Source organism: Leptonychotes weddellii, chromosome 12 (assembly GCF_054177405.1).
Source record: "Leptonychotes weddellii isolate Sample4059 chromosome 12, ASM5417740v2, whole genome shotgun sequence".
Taxonomy (NCBI): Eukaryota; Metazoa; Chordata; class Mammalia; order Carnivora; family Phocidae; genus Leptonychotes; species Leptonychotes weddellii.
Window position 1 is genome coordinate 69,179,685 of NC_138380.1, and position 21,565 is coordinate 69,201,249.

At 39.2% G+C, this 21,565-nt stretch overlaps 1 protein-coding gene across 1 annotated transcript in view; it reads right to left on the reverse strand.

Moving 5' to 3' along the window:
- GRM3 (glutamate metabotropic receptor 3) overlaps positions 1–21,565 on the reverse strand; it is a 202,163-nt gene that overhangs the window by 53,212 nt on the left and 127,386 nt on the right. Inside the window, exon 3 of the mRNA XM_081800623.1 lies at positions 17,871–18,726. Within this exon, the coding sequence (XP_081656749.1) occupies positions 17,871–18,726 (856 nt within the window). The remainder of the gene's footprint in view (positions 1–17,870; positions 18,727–21,565) is intronic.

The window sequence follows — 21,565 nt, forward strand, 5'->3', positions numbered from 1 at the left end:
GTCTGCGAGTCTGTGCCCCGTCCCCAGCGCGTGAGGCTGTCGCTCACCGGTGGTGTAGGATCCCAACGGCCAGGCTCCCTCCCGCTGCCATTTATCCTCCGATATCTGCCCGCAGAATCATGGCTCCCTGCTTTGTACCTCAAAACCAACGGCCTGCGATATTCTGTTTGTAGAGATCCAGATCTTCTTACATCTCAGGCTGGTTTCGTGGGTGCTCAGAGTGGTCTGGCAGATATCCAGCTCAATTCCGGGGACCAGTTGAAATAGGGTCCCCTACTCCTCCGCCATCTTTCCCCCCGCCCCTTCCTAGAGTTACTTTCTATGACAAAGTCATTAAGCTAAGATTGGCTTCAGGAAAGAAGACATTTCCAAATTTATAGAGGGAATATTTTCAGACCATACATTATATGAATGGTTTCCAATTTGCAGGAACCAGGTAAGATCACCTTGTCATTCTTGGTGAAGTAGAACCAGAATATGAAACTGCTGAGGAAACAGAATACATCAACATTGTTTTTCTTCATAATAAAACCAGTAACTATTCATGAATTTCTAGCAGAATGTCATTTTTTTTCTCATTTCACTTTATACCATGTTATTCTCGAGAACAAAATTTGTGCTTGCTGGGTTATCAAACAGTTAATGATGATGGGTCTCAATGCTTTCTTTCTTAAGCACTATTGAGCAGAAGTTTCTCGCCTCTTGACCTTTTGACAAGCGATGAGACTGAGTAAGCCACTACAGGCCAGAATCTATGCAATTTTCCCTAAAACAGAAAATCCAAGGTCATCACAAACCAAAGAACAGGAGCTCCCACTGTCTGATGAGAAAGCACTGGCTCTAGTTTTGGTATCTTTAACATGCCTTGCATATTAAACTTCCACAAATATTCACCTGATTTTAAAATGATTTATTTTTTAAGGTCCTCTCAAGAGGCCTTTCTTGAGCTACTCCTTCCCTCCTCTCACTCCCTAGGTGGAAACTGCATTACTTTCAACAATGATTAATAAGCACAGTTTGTTTGCAAATGATCTAAAAATCAAATGAGATGCTGTATGTACGTGTATATTTTTATTTTATTTATTTATTTATTTATTTTTATTTATTTATTTATTTATTTTAAAGATTTTATTTATTTATTTGAGAGAGAGAGAATGAGAGACAGAGAGTATGAGAGGGGGGAGGGTCAGAGGGAGAAGCAGACCCCCTGCTGAGCAGGGAGCCCGATGCAGGACTCGATCCCGGGACTCCAGGATCATGACCTGAGCTGAAGGCAGTCGCTTAACCAACTGAGCCACCCAGGCGCCCTGTACGTGTATATTTTTAAATGTGAAGTGCCAAACAAGTGATTTTATTGCCCTAATACTTCTATTACAGCTCTTTGGGCATCCTGCCTCATGTTATTCTTTCAAGATTTTTGCTTGTCTCTCTCAGAAGATTAGCAGTGAGGGTAGTGAGCACATCTTTTTCTTTGTCTTCTTTCCAGTCTCTAACATAAGAAAGATGCTTCAATAATTGTTGCAGAAATGACCTAATACTTCGATCAATGAAGTCCATACATGATGGCCCTATCATTAATAATAAATATTATGGGGATAGAAGTAGGCCACTTTGCATCACTAATATGCACAGGAAATGCAAGAGGCCCAAACAACTTGTGGATTGCTTGACGTTGCACGATTAGATTAGGGGTTCTGTGCCGTGGGGAAGACAGATGTACAGAGAGAAGAATATCCTATTATCACCCGACATTCGGGGCAAAGCAAACATCACTCAGTGATTTTTTTTTCTTTTCCTTTGTGTATGTAGGATCAACAATGGTATGGTAGGAAGCCTGGATGGAGAGTGTACAAATTTCTACAGAATCACACGGTGATTTTGGTAAGTTCTTTTGTCCGGTCTTGAGGCAGAATATAAAAATTACAACTGGATATGAAAAGTAAATTCATCGGTGCCTAGCTGCTAACGTACAATAGACAGAACTGATTTGGGTTCGGTTGAATACCTTGGAAATTTTAACAAAAGGCTTACTCTTCAGAAATTAAAATGTCTTAGATTCCTCAGTATTTATGGAAGATATGTATTAGGATGTCAACATTGACAGGCTTTCTTGATTAGCTTTTTCAGTATGTAACCATAATTTTAAAAGGTGCCCTATTCTAAATCTTTGCTATTACTCCTGTCATTTCTTTTGTGGGGCTTCCTATGGCTTCTAACCTAATCCAGGTAAAAGCTGAAGTCCTTACAAGGTCCTCCAGGCTCTGGACTCTACCACCTCCCTGACCTCACTTCCTCCACCTCATAGATGCTAAGTCCTTCTGGCCACCCTTTTTGCTTCCCCTCAAACACATCAAGTAGGCTCTCGCCTCAGGCCTCCTTATTTCCTTCCTGGGGCTGTTCTTTCTCATATTTCCCCATGGCCTGTACTCTTACTTCTTTTAGGTCTCTGGTCATACATCAAATTGTCAGTGAAGTTTTCCTAACCACCTTATATAAGATGGTAACACCCTACCTGCCCCCTATTCCTCCAACACACCTACACGGGACTCCCTAGTTTACTTGCCTTGTTTTATATTTCCCTGTGACATGCTATGGATTTACTAGCTTATTTATGGAACAGAAGCTCTGAGAGGGTAAGGGACTTTGTTAAGTTTCACTGCTTAACTCCTAGGGTCTGGGCTGGGACTGATGTAGATAAGGTCAGCAATAAACACTGAATGACTACAGGAAATTTACCTGGTTCTTCAAAGTCCACTTCTAATCCTATTTCTTTTAGGAAGTCTTCCCAGCATAAGTGGAATGTGGATTACCATCCTCTTTAACTATACCCAGAAATTTTAATCTTCCCAGAAGTAAGAATACTTTAGTCATATGAAAGATAAGGGCAAAAATACCATGTCTGCTAGTTCTATTTGGCAGGCAACAGACCTGTCATGTTTCTAAAATATTAACAGACGAGTCTTGGAGGGGCTATGTGATTTGCCCCCAAGCAACAGAGCCATGCAATGGCAAATCTAGAATGAAGATGAATTTTGCTGACTCAGTGTCTCTTGCTCTGCTTGGTGTCAATATTCTGTCAAGGCTCCAACAACAAATATAATCAGACCGGTTTTGCCTCCAGTAACAGTTTTCTGCTTTATGAGACAGGTATCATTACCTGCCTATTACCCTGGAAGTTGAAGGGTCATATCACTGGATAATGATCAAAGGACATGAATTCTAATTCAGGAGGGGTTCTTTTCCTTTGACCTTGGGCAAGTGAACACCTGTCCTATCATCCATTTTCTCATCAATAAAGTAATAAACAGTAACATCTACTCAATTGAGTACAGAGGGTTGTGGCAAGGGTCTAGTCATAGTGCATTTAAAAGTGTTTTTAAAATGATAAAGGCTAGTTGATCTACATCTTCACAATTGTTATTAAAATTCTAAAATTCTGATTTTGGGGCAGCGTCTTCATTTTAGCTTCTTGACTGTGTGAGCTCTTGGGATAGCCCATCAAACCTGAGGGACAAGAAAATAAACTCCCTGCCACATTGTGGCTTGAGATATGGTAAAAAGGGATGAGCTTGCACACTCAGGGAATTATATTAATTACTTCAATCCCTGGTCTAGTAGTTTAGATGGCTAAATTTATTTTTTAATTTTTAATTTATTTTTAAAAAGATTTTATTTGTTTATTTGACAGAGAGAGACACAGTGAGAGAGGGAACACAAGCAGGGGGAGTGGGAGAGGGAGAAGCAGGCTTCCCGGAGAGCAGGGAGCCCCATGTGGGGCTCGATCCCAGGACCCTGGGATCATGACCTGAGCCGAAGGCAGATGCTTAATGACTGAGCCGTCCAGGCGTCCCTAGATGGCTAAATTTAAACTGTAGATGTCAGCAAAGTGGAATGGAAAGCTCTTGCTTTCTTACTTCTGTTGCCAATTAATTGATCTTACTTCACTTCTCAAGGTGTCTGCCATAATATTTTAAAGGAAACTGTGATATAATGTTCTGAAGAAAAATAAAACAAAGTATATCTTTTTTTGCATTGTTTAGCTAGTGCATTAATTCAGCAGCAAAAGACCCTTGCCAGGCAAAAGACAGAAAAAGAACTTAATAAATTTCCATACTGAAAAGGGAGGAATTAGGTGGAGGGGGAGTCATCCGCAGGATAAATTCGTAGGGAGAATTTAGGTAGGCAAAAGCAGTGAAACAACCCATCTCTGGAAATTGGCACTCTGGCTTTTCTTTTAGAAACATTTTATTTATATTTTTTCTGTTTAAAATATTTCTGGAGCTGACACAGAGTTCTTGATAAATAAAAATGAAGGGGATATAAATAACTGCATTATCCAAAGATTTGCTTTTGATTATTAAGAAATGTTAAATTTTCTTTGTTTTCTACTTTTATTAAAATTGAGATAATCAGGGGCACCTGGGTGGCTCAGTTGTTAATCATCTGCCTTCGGCTCAGGTCATGATCACAGGGTCCTGAGATCGAGCCCCGCATCTGGCTCCCCGCTCAGCGGGGAGCCTGCTTCTCCCTCTCCCACTCTCCCTGCTTGTGTTCCCTCTCTCTCACTGTGTCTCTCTCTGTCAAATAAATAAATAAAATCTTAAAAAAAATTGAGATAATCAGGGTTTAGGGTTTTATTAGACCAGGAGCCTTTTAAGGACAGAGAAAAATTTTTTAAGTACCCCAAGAAGCTGGTACAGTGCTACCATGTGATTATTGGTGACCGGATAGCCTACAAACAAAACTTTGTGGTAAAAAATTCTTAAGAAGTGCTAATTTATTAAAGTATCAATGGTATTTTTAATTTTTTTTTCAAAGAAAACTTGATTTGTGATGGGCAGTATAAAACAAATTACGAGCACGACCCAACAACATGAACACAATGAGAAAAACTTACCAACACACCAAACAAACCATCAAAATTATTAGGGTCTTGGATGGAAATTCTGGAAGAGTTTCAGACCCACTATTTTTCCCCTTTCTTTTATTATTTTATTTTTAATTAAGTGTGGAGGTGTGTAATTAGAATGAGAGAATAAGATGATGGAAAAAATGTAGTCTTAACATTTAAGACACAGTGACCTGTAGCCTGATAACTTTTCTTTTATTTTCAATTTTGTTCTTGGAAATAACAGTATGATACTGCAAATATTGATCTACTACAATTTGATGTTCTCAAAGGAAGGAGTGAATGATATAATTGGAGGCCTTTGCTATGAGTCATTCTTTATTGAAGATACCATTATGGCAGTTAATGAAAGAGTTAACAAATTCCTTTTTGAATAATGAACATTTTGGGGCAACTGTTTATTACTATTGTAACTGCACATAGTAAGTTGAGCCAAATGATGATGGGGCTATACTCTTGTTCTAGCTACAAACTTATTTTTTCTCCTTAGGAAGCAACAGTGGAAAACAATGCATGATTAGGAAACAGAGAGCTTTCAGTTGTCTTTGGAGGCTACTTAGCTTTGCAAACTTGAGAAAGTCATTAAAGTCCTTTGAGCCTCAATTAAATCTATAAAATAGAGGTAATAATATCTACTTACCTGACAGGACTTTTGTAAGAATTAATGAATGAAGTATATAAAATGGTTATTGTCAGTCATGTAGTAATCAATAAATGCTACTTTCTTTTTCTTTTTTCCCCTTCCTCACCTTAGAACTTTCTTCATTGGTTTTAGCTGAAGTTCAGGGTAAAGATGATAGGCTAGTGACCATAAACAATATGATTATGGAAAAATTTATACATTTTATACAAGAGGACTGGAAATGTACATTTTTAGATTTAATCTAAAAAATTAGATCAACACTTTACTGTTTCAATTCAATTTTAGTTTCCAAAGAGCTCTGAACATTAATACAGGTTAAACAGAAATACAACATTTGAAAATTTATGAACATGCCTGTGTGGCATGATCTCTTCACTTGGAAAATCTTTTTCTCCCTTCCTCCTTCTTGACAAATCTTACTTATATCCTCTGTTACATCATTTTGGAAGTCTTTCCTGACTCTCTGCTCAATGCTGATCCCTCTTCTGTATGTACATACTACTAGATCCTTTCAAGATGCCCAAGATGAACTGCTGGAGTAAGCTATCTTCTTGCATTGCTTGTACTACTCTGCAGCTACTTGAGGGCAGAAAGAACTTATTTACTCATTTTTTTCTCATCCTTTGTAGGATCTGACATTAACTCACACTGAATACTAAAAATTCTTTGAAAAGTGCACAAATCCTCTCCATATTTAAAAAAACCAGCAGCACTAGGAATTCCCAGTTTTGTTTGTGCTTTACCATGAAGAACGAATTATGTAAGAAGTTTGCAATGGTCAAGTATGAAACTTGTAAGTAGCCAACTGTGTTACTGTATGGATAGAATGTACAGTCTTGTCTCAAAAATGAATCTATGTAACCTAGACTAATGGCTCTCAAACTAATCTTCTTGACTTGGGTTCTATACATGATAAATTCATTCTACAACTAAAACAGAAATAATGATCTTTTCTGAATTGGTTGACTACTTAAAGTCACATTCAATTGCCTTAATTTTTTCCACGATATTTTAAAAACTTTTGTTAATTCGCTGCATATCTGCTAGGAGGAATGAATGAATGGACAAGTAGTCAGTTAATATTAATGGCCAGTAGGAGACAAACATTCATAAAGGAATTACACTATATTCATCAGGATTCTCTGTTGTAAGAATGAAACCAGAGGGCAGTTTTTAAAGAAAGTGACACAGGAAGCTCCTGAACTCCCCTCCTCCCATGGATGCACTAAATTTACAGCTACACATGGAGCATTTCCCTCTAAAGAAATCCAGAAATCAGCTGAGCAACATCTATACATGGGCCAAATAAAAAAATACCCACATTGAAATGGATTGGAAAGGCTGAGACATACTCTTGCCATAAACCCCACCCCTAGCACAGCACCCCACAGTCAGGAGGGAACGCCCAACTCCCAGCTTCTCCCAGAGGAGTATAGGGTTTGGACCCAACATATAGCATCCCAACTTTTAAGACTCCCACCTGAGGGAAGGGCCCCCCAAACACCTACCTCTGAAAACCAACAGCAGTTATTAATGGACAGCACTCACTGTAGCTATTACTCCAGGGTTTGGGGCAGCGGGAGCAGACTGAAAACATCCATCACCCACTTACTCCCTGGAAGGGGACTAACTGCATACAATAAATAAATAAAATCAGAAATAAAAGAGGAAAAAACTGATACCACATAAACACAGAGGACACAGAGACTACTGTGAACAGTCCCATGCCAACAAACTGAACAACCTAGAAGAATTAAATAAATTCCTAGAAACATACAACTTACCCAGACGGAATCATGAAGAAATAGAAAATTTGAATAGACCCATTATTAGTAAGGAGATTGAGTCAGTAATCAGAAACCTCCCAACAAATAAAAGTCCATGACCAAACAGCTTCACTGGTGAATTTTACCAAACATTAAAAAAGAGTTAATACCATTATTCTTAAATTCTTCCAAAATAGAAGAGGGAACACTTCCAAACTCATTTTATGAAGCCAGAATTACCTTGATATCAAAATCAGGCAAGAACACACAAGAAAAGAAAATTGCAGACCAATATCCCTGATGAGCACAGATGCAAAAATCTTCAACAAGATATTAGCAAACCAAACTCAATAGTACATTAAAAGGATCATACATCACAATCAAGAGGGATTTATTCCAGGCATGCAAGGATGCTTCAACATCTGCAAATCAATCAATGTGATATACCACATTAACACAATAAAGGGTAAAAATCATAGGATCATCTTAATAGATGCAGAAAAAAAAGCATTTGACAAAATTCAACATCGTTTCATAATAAAAACTCTCAATAAACTGGGTATAGAGGCAAATGCCTCAACATAATAAAGGCCATATGTAAGAAGTCCATAGCTAACATTATACTCAATGGTGAAAAGCTAAAAGTTTTTCCTTTGAAATTAGGAACAAGAGAATGATGGCTACTCTTTCTACTTCTATTCAACATAGTACTAGAAGTCCTAGTCAGAGTAATTAGGAAAGAAAAGGAAATAAAAGGGATCTAAATTGGAAAGGAAGATGTAAAACTGTCTCGATATGCAGGTGACATATTATATATATAGAAAATTCTAAAAGCTCCCCCCAAGAACTTAAAACTAATAGAAAAATTCAGTAAAGTTACAGGATACAAAATCAATATACAAAATCAGCTGTGTTTCTATGCACTAACAATGATCTATTAGAGAAGTTAAGAAAACAGTCTCATTTACAACAGCATCAAAAAGAATAGATGCATAGAAATAAATTTAACCAAGGAGGTAAAGAATCCGTACACTAAAAGTTATAAGATATTCATGAAGGAAACCAAAGAAGACACAAGTAAATGGAAAGATATTCTGTGCCCATGGACTAAAATAATTAATATTGTTAAAATGTCCATACTACCTGAAGTGATCTATAGATATAGTGCAATCCCTTTATTTTTATTTTTATTTTTTTTAAAGATTTATTTATTTATTTGAGAGAGAGAGAATGAGAGAGAGAATGAGAGAGAGCACATGAGAGGGGGGAGGGTCAGAGGGAGAAGCAGACTCCCTGCCGAGCAGGGAGCCCGATGCGGGACTCGATCCTGGGACTCCAGGATCATGACCTGAGCCGAAGGCAGTCGCTTAACCAACTGAGCCACCCAGGCACCCCTAGTGCAATCCCTTTTAAAAGTCCAATGGCATTTTTCACAGAAATAGAAAAAAGAATTAAATTTCTACAGAATCACACAAGACTCCAAGTAGCCAAAGCAATGTTGAGAAAGAGGAACCAAGCTGGAGGTATCACACTCTAATTTCAAATTATATTACAAAGCTACAGTAATTAGAACAGTATGGCACTGGCACAAAATCAGACACATGATCAGTGGAACAGAATAGAGAGCCCAGAAATAACCCATGCATATATGGTTAATTAATTTATGGCAAAGGAAACAAGAATATACAATGGGGAAAGGATAATCTCTTCAATGAACGGAGTTTGGAAAACTGGACAGCCTCATGCAAAAGAATGAACCTGGATCCTTATTTTACACCATACATAAAAATAAAATTGAAATAAATGAAAGACTTGAATATAAGACCTGATACCATAAAACTCCTAGAACAAAACATAGGGAGTAAGGTTCTTGGTCTCAGTCATGGTAATGATTTTTTTGAATTTGACACCAAAAGCAAAAGCAACCAAAAGCAAAAATAAACAAGTGAAACTACATCAAGTGAAAAAGTTTTTGCGCAGCAAAGAAAACCATCAACAAAATGAAAAGGCAACCCATGGAATGGGAGAAAATATTTGCCAACTATCTATGTGATAAAGGGCTAATATCTAAAATACATTAAGAGCTCACACAACTCAATGGCAACAAACAGATAATCCAATTAAAAATGGGCAAAGTAACTGAATAAATATTTTTCCAAAGAAGATATTAAGATAGCCAACCGGTACATGAAAAGATGCTCAGCATCACTAATCATGAGGGAGAAGCAAATCAAAACCACAAGGAGATACAACCATACACCTGCTAGAATGATTGTCTTCAAACAGACAAGAGGTAACAAGTGTCAGCAAGGATATGGAGAAAAGGTAACTCTTGTATGCTTTTGCTAGGAATGTAAACTGGTACAGCTACTACGACAAACAATATGGAGGTTTCTCACAAAATTAAAAAAAAAATACTACCATATTATCCAGCCATCCCACTTCTGGGTATATTTCCAAGGGAAATGAAAACAGGATATTGAGAAGATATCTACACACCCATGTTCATTACAGCATTATTTACAATAGCCAAGATATGTAAACAACCAAATTATCAACAGATGAAGGGATAAATAAGATGTAGTCTATATTATTCAGCCATGAGAAAGAAGGAAAACCTGCCATTTGTGACAATATGAGTGACCTTGGAGACATTATGCTAAATGAAGTCAGACAGAGAAAGACAAATACTGTATGATATCACTTATATGTGAACTCTAAAAAAGCTGAACTCATAGAAACAGGTTAGAATGGTTGTTTACCAGGGGCTAGGGGATTGGGGGAGATGTTGATCAAAGAATACAAACTTGTAGTTAGTTGTCAGATGAATAAGTTCTGGGGACTAATGTGCAGCATGGTAATTATAGTTAATAAATATTGTATTATATGCTTGAAAGTCACTAAGAGAGTAGTTTTTAAATGTTCTCACCACAAAAAAGTAATGGTAATTATGTGATGGGATGGAGGTGTTAGCTAATGCTGTGGTGGTTATCATTCTTCAATGAATAAATATCAAATCAACATGTTGTACACCTTATACTTACAACATGTTATATGTTGATTTTATCTCAATAAAGCTGGAAGAAAATTTTTTAAAAATTAAAGAATAATATATTAATGGTCAGTCATAGAACATCTAATCATATTTGGTTCAGCAGCTTAGTGTGTGTATGAACATAATTTTGTATTGGAGATATTATTTTGGAAATGTAATATATGGTCAACTCTGTGCTAGGGAAATTGTTTATAATTTTTTTATGGAATTAAGTTTCTGAATATTCTGAAATGTTACTTAGTACTGTAACTTCTGGGGACTCAGCCACCTTATCAAATTCTAAATTATCCCAGACAGTGGGATGTATCCTTTAACTGTCATAGTTTTGGAATGAACTAGATACAAATGAGGGCTTATACTACCCCAGGTATAATGCTAGGGGTCGGGAGAAAAAATGTGAAGGATGACTATGTAATCTTTCCTGGAGATCTCACATAGAGTGACAAACAATACTGTGGACACCTGTTGAACGTTTAAAGTAAGAGGGAGGTGAGAATATTGACCAGGCACTGAGTGTTTAGCTTTCTTCCTCAGTGCCTGCTCCTCAGGATGTGACCTCACATCCTTAATCTTGAGAAACTGTGCTCACTGCTCAGGTATTAGGACAATTCCGCTAGGTTCCTAGGAAGGTTTACCGAACACAACTCTGGGAGGGATCGCCCATAATCTCCTGCTTCATTAGATGACAATTTAATCTTTTAAAATCTGCAGAGAAAAGTCCTCTATTTCAGTATTTGACTGCCACCATGGACAGAAATTTTTTTCTGAATCCATTGGAAGCACTTCCTTTATGTATTTTGGCTCTCCAGTATGCTGTCGAAGATGAGTAGTACCACAAAGGTAGATGAAGTAGAAAAACACGTGTTTCCAATTCAACTGAAATTAGAAACCTTGAAAGACCAGGTTATTGTGGGATAACACCAGGTGTCCCGAAGGTCAGGAACATAGGCTAAACTTCTTTTTAAATGACACGTTAGCTATAGTGTTAGAAAATGCTCAGAATATTTTCCTCAATCTCCAGACACCTTTGTACGTGATATTCCTATAAATATACCACAGTGTCCAAAAAGCCTGGAAACATCTAGAGGATAGCATATTTATTGTACTTTTTTTCTGATTAGCAAAGTGGTAGAATTCGTTTCTTTCCTACTTCATGAGGGATGATTACTGTTTTCTGCTTCATAGACAGGATGGCTCTTTAAATGAATCATATGGATTATGAAATAATAACAACTATATGATGAGAATAATAAGCAGCAGCAGCAGCAGCAGCAGAAACCTCAGGCCAAAGTGGAAAATGAGGTTTTCTAGAGACTCCTGTTCTCCACTGTGTGACCTTAAAATGGGAATCATTTCACAAGCTTCTAAGACACCAAAGCACAATGCATGGTGCATAAACAAATAAGTAACCACATTAGTGGTGTCCTTTGGGGGTTTAAATCTTATTCCTGTGACCCCAGGAAGCTGACCAGAGAGAAAAGGGAAGAAAGAAATACAGGATATTTATCTTTACATTTTGGAAATGCTTTTGATCAGCAGAGCTGGAACAAGTTTCTGTGCTTTTGTGGGAACTACAAATGTTCCAGGGGAGGAAGCAAGATCAAGAGCAGTTTGCTCTTTCAGGGACTTCAAAGCCCATTCATCTAAAGATGTGGCCATTACCATTTTGGCTTCCTCGCTGTGCCTTGGATGGCCCTGTACTTTTCAAGAGGAGAGCCTTGCTGGGTTGGGGCCAGCTCAAACATATTCCTTGGAGTGCAGTGTTCCAGAAAATCTGCCCTTCCTGGCCTGTGCTCTGTGATTACAGTCTCAACCAGGAGTAATCCTTGGACCTAGTGGATGAGTCAGATGCAGAGGTGAGTGGGACAGTGAGGCTGGACTCCTCATTTTCTACCTCTGCTTCTCTTCCAGGTATGGAGAATCGTAGACATAAGAACAAGGCTGCAAGTCTCTGATCTCAGCAGTCTGTCTCCTTGCTGAGACCAAGAGATGAGTGTGCCTCACCTCCCCACCCCCCACCTGCCAAAAAAAGAAAAAAGGAAAAAACAAGCAACCAACCAAATGAGCAACAACAACAAAAACTGTCATCGTTGTGTGTCCTATTATCCAGTCCTATTAGGACCACAAGTCCAGCATAACAGTTGTCCTCTTCACTTGCAAGTCAAACCCTGGGAGTGAGATTTGTTCAGTGAGTTGGAGATTTCTTCTGGGCCTCACTTAAGATACATAAGAAGTTTCCAACTCAAAACAAAAACCAAAATCAAAACAGAACGCAAAGACTAGGGCAAGACCCTAATACTGCAGGCCCCCATCATCCTGCTTCTGTACTTGAGTGGCTCCAGAAAGCAGGGACTGCATTGCTCCTGTTCACTGTTGTGTCCCCAGGCCCCAGCATGAAGTCTAATCACATCTGTGGAATGAATGACTACATCAGGACCTTGGTGTCACCTATTTCATTATGTGATCTTGGATACATTTCCTATTGTGTCAAGTTCTCAATTTCTCCCTTCTCAAACATTCTAGCCCACCGGCCCCTGCAAATCACACAGAGCAATGCTGTGAGTGTTATTTCCAAGAGAATGCCTCCCCAATTGTGGATGTGTCTTGGAGCACCCCTGGCAGTATGTTCAGTAAGTGGGAGCTCTTCCTTTTCTCTTTTGAATTGGGTGTACTCCGGTTACCACATCACTCTGACAGTTGAGTTCACTTTTATGTGCTTCAGTAAGTGAAGATAATAATGCTGACATCCTGAATTTCCACCCCTGTCAAGTGAGGAGTAGGGGCAAGTTCATCTTTGAGGAAGGCCTTTTGTCACTCTATGATTTTATTCTCCTCCACTTTCTGGAATTGGTCTCAGAATAAAAAGTGAGAGAGACTGCACTCTACTGTGAACACACAGCAGACAGTGATATTGCATTTCTGTGGATGTTTAATGGCCCTCTCTATTTCTTCTCTTTCTAACTCACTTGGTAGTTCAAGCTTTCCTTTTACATGATAAGCACAAGGAATTTCACTCAAAGTCATTTTGAAAAGTCAAATGACAATAAACATAATTCGCATTTAAATATTTCTTTCAGAATTCTGGATGACATGGCTCTTTCAGATGGAAATCATTTTACTAACAACAAAAAAAGCTTTGAAAAAAAATTTTTTTAATATCCTAAGGTTTAGATTCTAAGACTCAGCTTCCAAAGTGTGGGTGTTTTATGAAACACCTCAGCTCCAACTAATTGGGAAAGTGGCCCAGGAGCATTAAAAGAATCATAAGAAGGAGCCCAGAAAGAAACATATTTCAAACTTACTGACTGATTGTCTTTCATTCCTTCAATCAACATCCCATTGAAATCTAATATATGTCAGAATGATGTTAGGTATTTGGGATCAAAGACCTCAACGTCCCAAGGTTCTTGGTGACACCCAAAAGCAGCCCCAGACCTGGTGACTGGATTTCAGTCTCTGCTCCTGCCACTAACCAGATGATGACCTTGGACAAATCGCTGTGAGTTTTGGGGCTTCATCTATAAAACAGGGATGGATAAGAGATCCAGAGCTAATGCTGTTAGGTTTTAAATGTATCTCAAATACAATGATAGAACATAACTAAAGGACAGTGCTTAGGTAAAAGCAAGCCATTCTAGAAGTCATATACTTTTCTTTGTTGAAACTCATTTGTTAGTGAACACAGTATATATATTAAATTTTCATAAAAAGAATATTATAAATCTATTGATTCTTTTCCTCATTCCTTATTCCTTCAGTAAATATTCATGTAATGCCCACTCTGTACTAGAAACTGTGTTGGGTATTTGAGATCAGAGATGAAACATATATTCTCTGCCTTGAAAAAGCTCACAATGTAGTAATGGAGACAGAGAAGGAAATATGAGTTTGGGTGTCAAGTGATATTCATAACCAACAAATATTTATTGAGTGGCCATTATGCTTGAGCTGTGTCAGTGAAAAAATTGATAACGATTTCTGTTTTCATGGTGTTTATATTCAAGTGTGAAGATCAAACAATGGAGAATAAACTTGAAAATAGGTGGTATGAAAGAAAAGGGAAAAAATCACTGTGTATAAAAGAAATAGAGCAGCTTAGAGAGACATGAGGATGCCTGTTGTGGGGTGGGGGCAGTGAATTACAACTTCCAGAAGGATTGCCTGGTGGGCCTCAGGAAAGCTAACATTGAAGTAAAGGCTTGAAGGAAGTAAGGGAATTGACTAGCCCCAGGAATATATGGGGATAGGGCATTAGAGACAGAGAGAACTGCCAGCAGAAAAAGCCCTAAATTTGGTAATGAGGGTGGCTGGAGTGAAGGGAGAAAGAGGGGGAGTGAAAGTAATGACAGGAGAGCAAGAAGGACAGTGAGGGGGTGGATTGGGGAAGACATCTATAGGGCATTGCAAGGATTTTTTGACTTTTACTGTTGGGTGAAATGGGGGAACTCCCTAAGAGGTTGTGAGTAGAGGAGTGACTTGCTCTGATTTAAGTTTTAAAAGGGCATCCTGGCTGCCGTGGAGAGAATGGGTTGTGGAGGATGGGATGGAGGAGGGCAAGAGTGAATCAGTTAGGAGGCTGTTGTAGAAATGTAGCCCAGAGATGTTGGTGGCTTGGACCAGGGTGGTAGCAGTGGAGACCGAGTAAGTGAAGGTACTAGATAGGGTAGATGGAGGTTGGGTGAGAGGTCCTAGGTGGAGGAAACAGACATGCACATTACATGTACATCTCATGTACACAGGATACAAAGACAAAAGTAAAGGTATGATGTGCTTAGGGAACTGCAAGTAGTCTTTATGGAAGGAAGGGTCAATGTGGGGTGCATAGCAAGAGGTAGATAGTGGTTAGATACTATGCCAGGAGAGCTCACTCTTCTGATGAATCTTGAACAAACTGTAGTTCTGTAAAATCTCTTTTGTAAAAGGAATATCAAACTGGGTTAACTCCAAGGATACTTATGTTGGCCGATGCTGGAACTAGCTAGTAGGAATATACTGAGGAACCAAAGAGTATTTTAACTTATGTAGTTAAAATTCTCAGGAGGCTTAGCTTTTCCATCCTGTAATGACTAGAGCCCTTAGGAGGCTGGCTGCAACTATCTATCCCTTGTCAGAAAAATCTTGGAGTAAATGCACTGAGTACAAGCAGATGGCTGGAAGAGGACTTTTTCAACCCACTTGAGCAAAGATGGTTTGCTGTTTACTTTTGTGCTTAGTCCCTTGGGTCATTATTCAAGTTATAAAAACAAAGATACTATTTCAGAGAAAAATGTAAATCAAAATCTGCTTTTCAATAGGTAACCAGGTTAGCCTTATTTTTAAAATGTACATATTTAGCTCCTTTAGCATCTCAGTGTCCTCCCATAGTATGGCACTTTCTGCTCCAATTCCCACATTACTAAGCATTGTGGCACTGGTGACTGGTCTAAGTTCCCTGTCTTCTCTGTAGTTTCCACCTGTTTTTCACCCTTCTACTCTCTTCAGAGGTGGGGAAGGATTGGTAATGTCGAACAAGTTGAGAAGGCTAAAATAGCACTTTGCGGTCAAGTTTACAAAGCTGAACCAAATTGTAGAATCAAAGCCAGTAATTGAACAAGACAGACAAAAAGAAGATACTTTTGTTTTATTTACCAAATAATGGCCTTATTTCTTCCCTTTTCTTCACCATTTAAGACTCAGTCTGGGAAATGAAGAAAAATATTTTGGTTACCTAAAACACCTTGCAAGGGCTCACTGAAATCTAAGAGCTCCCTTTATAGTAGCTGCTGATGAGCAGATAGGTTTGTGTATTTGTATACTGAAGAATGAGGAATGGACTAGATTAATAAGATTAATGAATACATGTAGCGAATAAAGATAAATAATAACCCCAAGGGTAATGAGAAGGGGGTAGGGATGGTGCTTATCTTATTTATCTTTAAGTGCATTGTAGATGCTATTTACAGATACCTGTGAAATTCATTTTATTTAGAGCAAAGCTATTCTTTTTTACTGATTTCTGTGGTCCATTCTTATTTTCTGGAGATGTCAGTGGAAATCGATCTGGGATTTTGAGATAAATGGTGATTTGATATTATATATAAAATATATATTTGTTATTTCTATATGGAATGCACGTGGGAATACAGGGCACAGAAAGAGTTTAATCTTTACCACTTATAAACAGTCATTCCAATGGGAAGAGGTATCTAGTAGATGAATAGGAGAAAATACTGACATAACTGATTTCTACTACTTTCGGCTCCCTCTGGGTAGAATGAGGAAAAGATGTGCAAAATGCAGGCTGGTAATTTTTGTGCTTATTTTCAAGACTGATTTGGGAATTAGAATTTTGGAACAGGAACCAATGGTCGTAAGTCCTACCAGTGATTTTTCAGGTCATTTTGACTTCCAAATGATCATCTATAGAGGAGATGCGAGAACTGCCACTTATTCTAATAACAATATGATTTGAGCATACGAACTTTCATGTCTTTGGGGAGAAACCCATTGATACAGACTGTGTAGATTAGAATGATGCCCTAATGGCATGGGAGATGATTATTAGCGATTTAGGCAAATGGAAGCACTTTATCATTGTAATATTTCTGGCATCAAGTTTTTTTGTGCCATATAATATTACTTACTGTTTATGATTTGGGTAAAGCTAAAGTCCTCAGAACCAATACCTTAATGCACTGGTTTATCACATGTACCATCGTAGAGATTGCAAACTTAAAAATTTTGTGCCTTTTATGCTAGTAATGCATTGAAATGCAATGCTATCTTTAGAAATACTTTACCATATTTAGAATCAAATGAAGAGGAAACAGAAGCCATTTCAAACACACCTTTGCCTATTCACTACTATACTGTAATGACTTCCATAAGCCTTCAATTTGTTTATACTCAGGCTCCCAGAAAAAGTTTCATTTCATAACATCCTTTGAGAAAATCTACGACTCTTAATGCTGACATGGAAATGTTTCTGTATAGCAGAAGAAATCAACTCAAATGCCTGGAAATCACCATGGTCTGAATATTTTTCCCTTTTGCCCCTAATTAAGCTCTGGGAAAACAGCGACTTTTTTCTCTCACCCACTGTGAAAGTTATGAGATTCTTTTGCTCAAATCACCCCAAAGGAAGGCTTGGAAGTTCATGTTCCTTAGAGAGTTTCCAATTCTGCTAAAGAAGATTAAATGCCCATATCAGACGTGTCATACCCCACAGCTAACAAAAAAGAGAGCAAATGTAGCGTAGCCCACATGTAGACAGCTACCACAGATCAGCCTAGCCTAGGGAGCCTTTCAATTTCATGTAGTGCATCAACCAAGTTATCCACTCAAAAATAAGTTAGAACACCACGGCCATCATCTTGCATCTCGGAATATTTGTTTAACAGTCTGAACCCTTTTTATGGCTCTGAAATGAAGATTTCTAGGTCAGGGACAGAGGTATCTGAATCCTGTTTGATTCTACCTGTTTACCCCGCAGAAGATGAGTAAAGGCTCCTCGCTTACCTGTGAAGTTGATTTTCAGCAAATAGTCCTTGTACAACTTCTTCCCGTCCAGGATCTTCATAGCATCGCAAAGCTTGGTGGTGTTGGGACAGAGGGTGCGCTGCATTTTGTGCAGGGCGTGAGCCATGGCATACACGGCGTTCACCACAAACATGATCTTGGATTCTTGCTCGTAGTTGCTGCTGTCGATGGCCAGGTGCTTGTCGCACGTGCGCCGGTGGTTCCGCTTGTTCTGGAGGCTGCACTGGAACTTCTGTTCCCAGAAGTCCCGGAACCAGGGGTTCCGGTGGTTGTTGTAGGGGTTGAGGCTCTGGAAGTAGCGGTCGAACTGGCGGACGGGGTGCGAGGCCAGCTCCAGTGTGATGGCGCCATAGGCCACATGCTCACTGCCCTTGACGATGCTCTCCTGTGCGCCCCAGCCGTCGCTGGCCACCCAGGTGAACGAGGCGTTGGCGCGGCTGGCGGCGGCGATGAGCTCGCGTGAGTCGTCGCTGCGCATGAAGAGCACGACGACGCGCGCGTTGGGCTTCTGCAGCAGCTCGCGGATCACGCTGTCGTAGGACTTGCGGATGTTGGAGCGACCCACCTTCTCCGCGGTGGCGATGCAGATGTTGCGCTGGCGGGCTTCCTGCTCGAAGGCCTCGATCCCCGTCTCCCCGTAGTCACCCTCCGAGGCCACGGTGGACACGTAGGTCCAGTTGAAGAACCGCAAGATCTCGGCCATGGCTTTGGCCTGGTAGAAGTCAGGGGGCACGGTCCTGGCAAAGTAATCATAGCGCGACTTGTCGCTGAGTTTGGCGCTGGTGGACGCGTAGCTTATCTGAGGGATCTGGAAGAGCCTTAGCAGGTTTGCCACCTAGCGGGGAGGAGGAAGGGAGAAGAACTTGTTTTAGAAACCTGGAGGTAAATGGACATGAAAAATGAATAATACCAGACTGTTTACCCAGCTCCCTTTCCACCTCTGGATGTCACCAGACCCTTCCCTGGACACTGTATTTTGGATATGACGGAGCAGGTTTCGAGCAGGTGGTTTATGCTTTGGCAAAGGGCATTAGTAGAAAAATGAGAGGGCAGTCCTCTCTGTCTCCCAGACTTTATGCTAGTCCCTGGGCTATGATCAGTCCTGTTCAGGTGTCTTACCTGTGGTTGTTTTAAGTTTCTGGAGTCTTGATATAGCTCAGTCAGGCAATGAACTACAGGGAATTGGCCAAACTGGTTTTTAGACAACTTGGCTACAGTGTATAGAGAGAGCCTGGGTGTTGTCTGATTCTCACTTCCCCCTCTTTTGCTAAAAATGGCAATCTCTGAAAGAGTTTAATTTGGGAACCTTATGCCACATGGACAGTCCAAATTAGACATTTATTATCTAGGTTAAGAAAAAAAAATCAATTCTTTTTGGTCCACACCAAATTTTAGGCATATGCTTTTCTAAACTTCTGAAAAGCTTGACCAATATTTTCTTTGCTTTCTTTTTCCTTTTAAAATGTTGTTTCTGTTTGGGCTGTGTGAAAAGAAAGCATACAAATGCGATTCTTAGGGCATTTTTGATTAAAGAGCAAATAAGGAAGTATTAAAGACCTTATCAAGAAAAAACCATCTACTTCAAAATTTTAAAGCTTGAATAAAGAATTTAAATTTGTTATAATTCACCTACTGGTAATATTTCACTGTTTTTATTTATTGCAGAATAAAAAAGGAAAGTGACACTAGCATATCAAGGAGCGTTTTATGCATTGAGTATTTGCATAAATATATATCTTAAAACATCTACACACATGGTATGTATACCTAATAATAAGTTTGTTTTAATTTTTCCGGAATACTTCATGTATTCTGAACCCTTCTATCTCTATACTGACTTCAGCTAAGTCACATAATATACTAATTGTACTTTAATCAGAAACAACACTGAATATTCTGATATACTCTATGAGTACTTTGAAATTTTCCTTCTGGAACTTGTGGTTTCAGGTTTACATTTGACATGTAGGAAGCACAGCTTGAAATAGGCAGCTGTTAGCAAAGAGCACGAGTAACATAAAACAACTGACATCTGAGTCCCGATTAATCATCATTTCATCTGGCAAAGGAAACCAACAGCCAAGTTCATACACAGCCACACAGCATGTTCTTGGAGATCTGGCCTGCTATTAAAACCAACACTTGATATAGCCCAGAGCTATCAAAAATGTTTTCTATATCTTTTCAAATCCTGGTACCTCTCCCATAACTACAAATGGAACAGCTAGAAAATTAGACACTTGCCATGCAAAACAAGCAAATTTAAGACCCAAATCTTTCTTGCACTTGGTAAAAACTTTTAAATCTTTCTTGCACTTGGTAAAAACTTTTTTTTTTTTAAATATCCTAGGATATGGAGGAATTGCGGGAAACAGAGGTAAGTGGCTGGGTGGCTGAAAGCTAGTATGCCATTTATTTCTTCTTTCAAGACCAGGAGACCCTGAACACAATGGCCTACACTGATTCATTTGAACATGGGAGTATCGCTTGTTTACTCAGCCTGATAGATGTGGGAATAAGCAAGTACTGTCATTACTTCTAGACTGATTATCTGGCTGCCCTTGGATTTGTGTACCATGGTGGCAGACTGGCAATAAGAGAGAGCCCTGTCCATGCATAGGCTTGGCTTGGTATTGATGTTTCTGGGTAGCACTGGAAAACTGTCTCTTCTTGATGCTACAGTTTATTCTCATCTTCAAGTTACATTCCTCAAGACCTTAACCCCTCAGGGAGGCAGGGAATGAAAGGACCTGAAAAATGCCCAGAGATATTATTTTCTGGCAGCGAGGAGCCAAGTGAAAGGATTCTAAGCTGCCAAAACTTTCTTCTCTCAGAGGGGTACAAGTAATGAGAAGCTGCTTAAGAAAAGAGTTCTTGTCTGTTGACTGATAGGATCCTGTGGCTGCGTGTCTACCTCTCCAGGATGTCTGAAATCAATTTTTCAGACAAGGCAGGTTGTACAATAGAAGGAACTATGCATAGAATAATGGATGTGGAAAAATCCCCTGCACTGGGAAGGGCCATGATGAGCTGTAGCACTTGGGCAGGGTGGTGGGCTAGAATAAAACTGCGATTATCACAATTATTATAATTATTCATAGTGTGTGACTATGAATCTGAAGGGTGAAGCACAGAAAGACATCTGGGTAGGAAGAATAGGGGAGAAGAACAGAAGCGATGCTGCGGCATCCACCATGGATTGTCTAGCTGTTGTTAGTAGGAGCTTTCTTACTAACATAAAACTTGAGACTAGGGTTGGGGGATATCCAGATAGTTGTCAGCTGGATGTTTCCTATCTCGTTTGTCTCAAAACTGGGCATCTGAGGCATTCCTGACTTGCTTTACAGGCCATATGGTTTCTCTGAGAAAGCATGAAGGAATAAGGGGAACTCCTACACTGGACATCATTTTAAAAGTAAAAGAAGAACCATTGTAGGATGGGGAAGTAATGTGAAATTTTGGGAGAAAGTTCTCCAATTATATTGTTAGCAGGAGTGGAGGAAGGAAAACCAGGATCAAGTTATATATGCTTTAGCAAAAAATGGCTTAAAAATAGAGGTACACTTCTCATGGAAAGAGACTCTAAAAGGGTACATAGGTTAAGAGAAATAGAAAGACTTAAAAAACTCTGACCATATAAAATCTTTTCAACAAAACAGAAAAGACAAGATCTC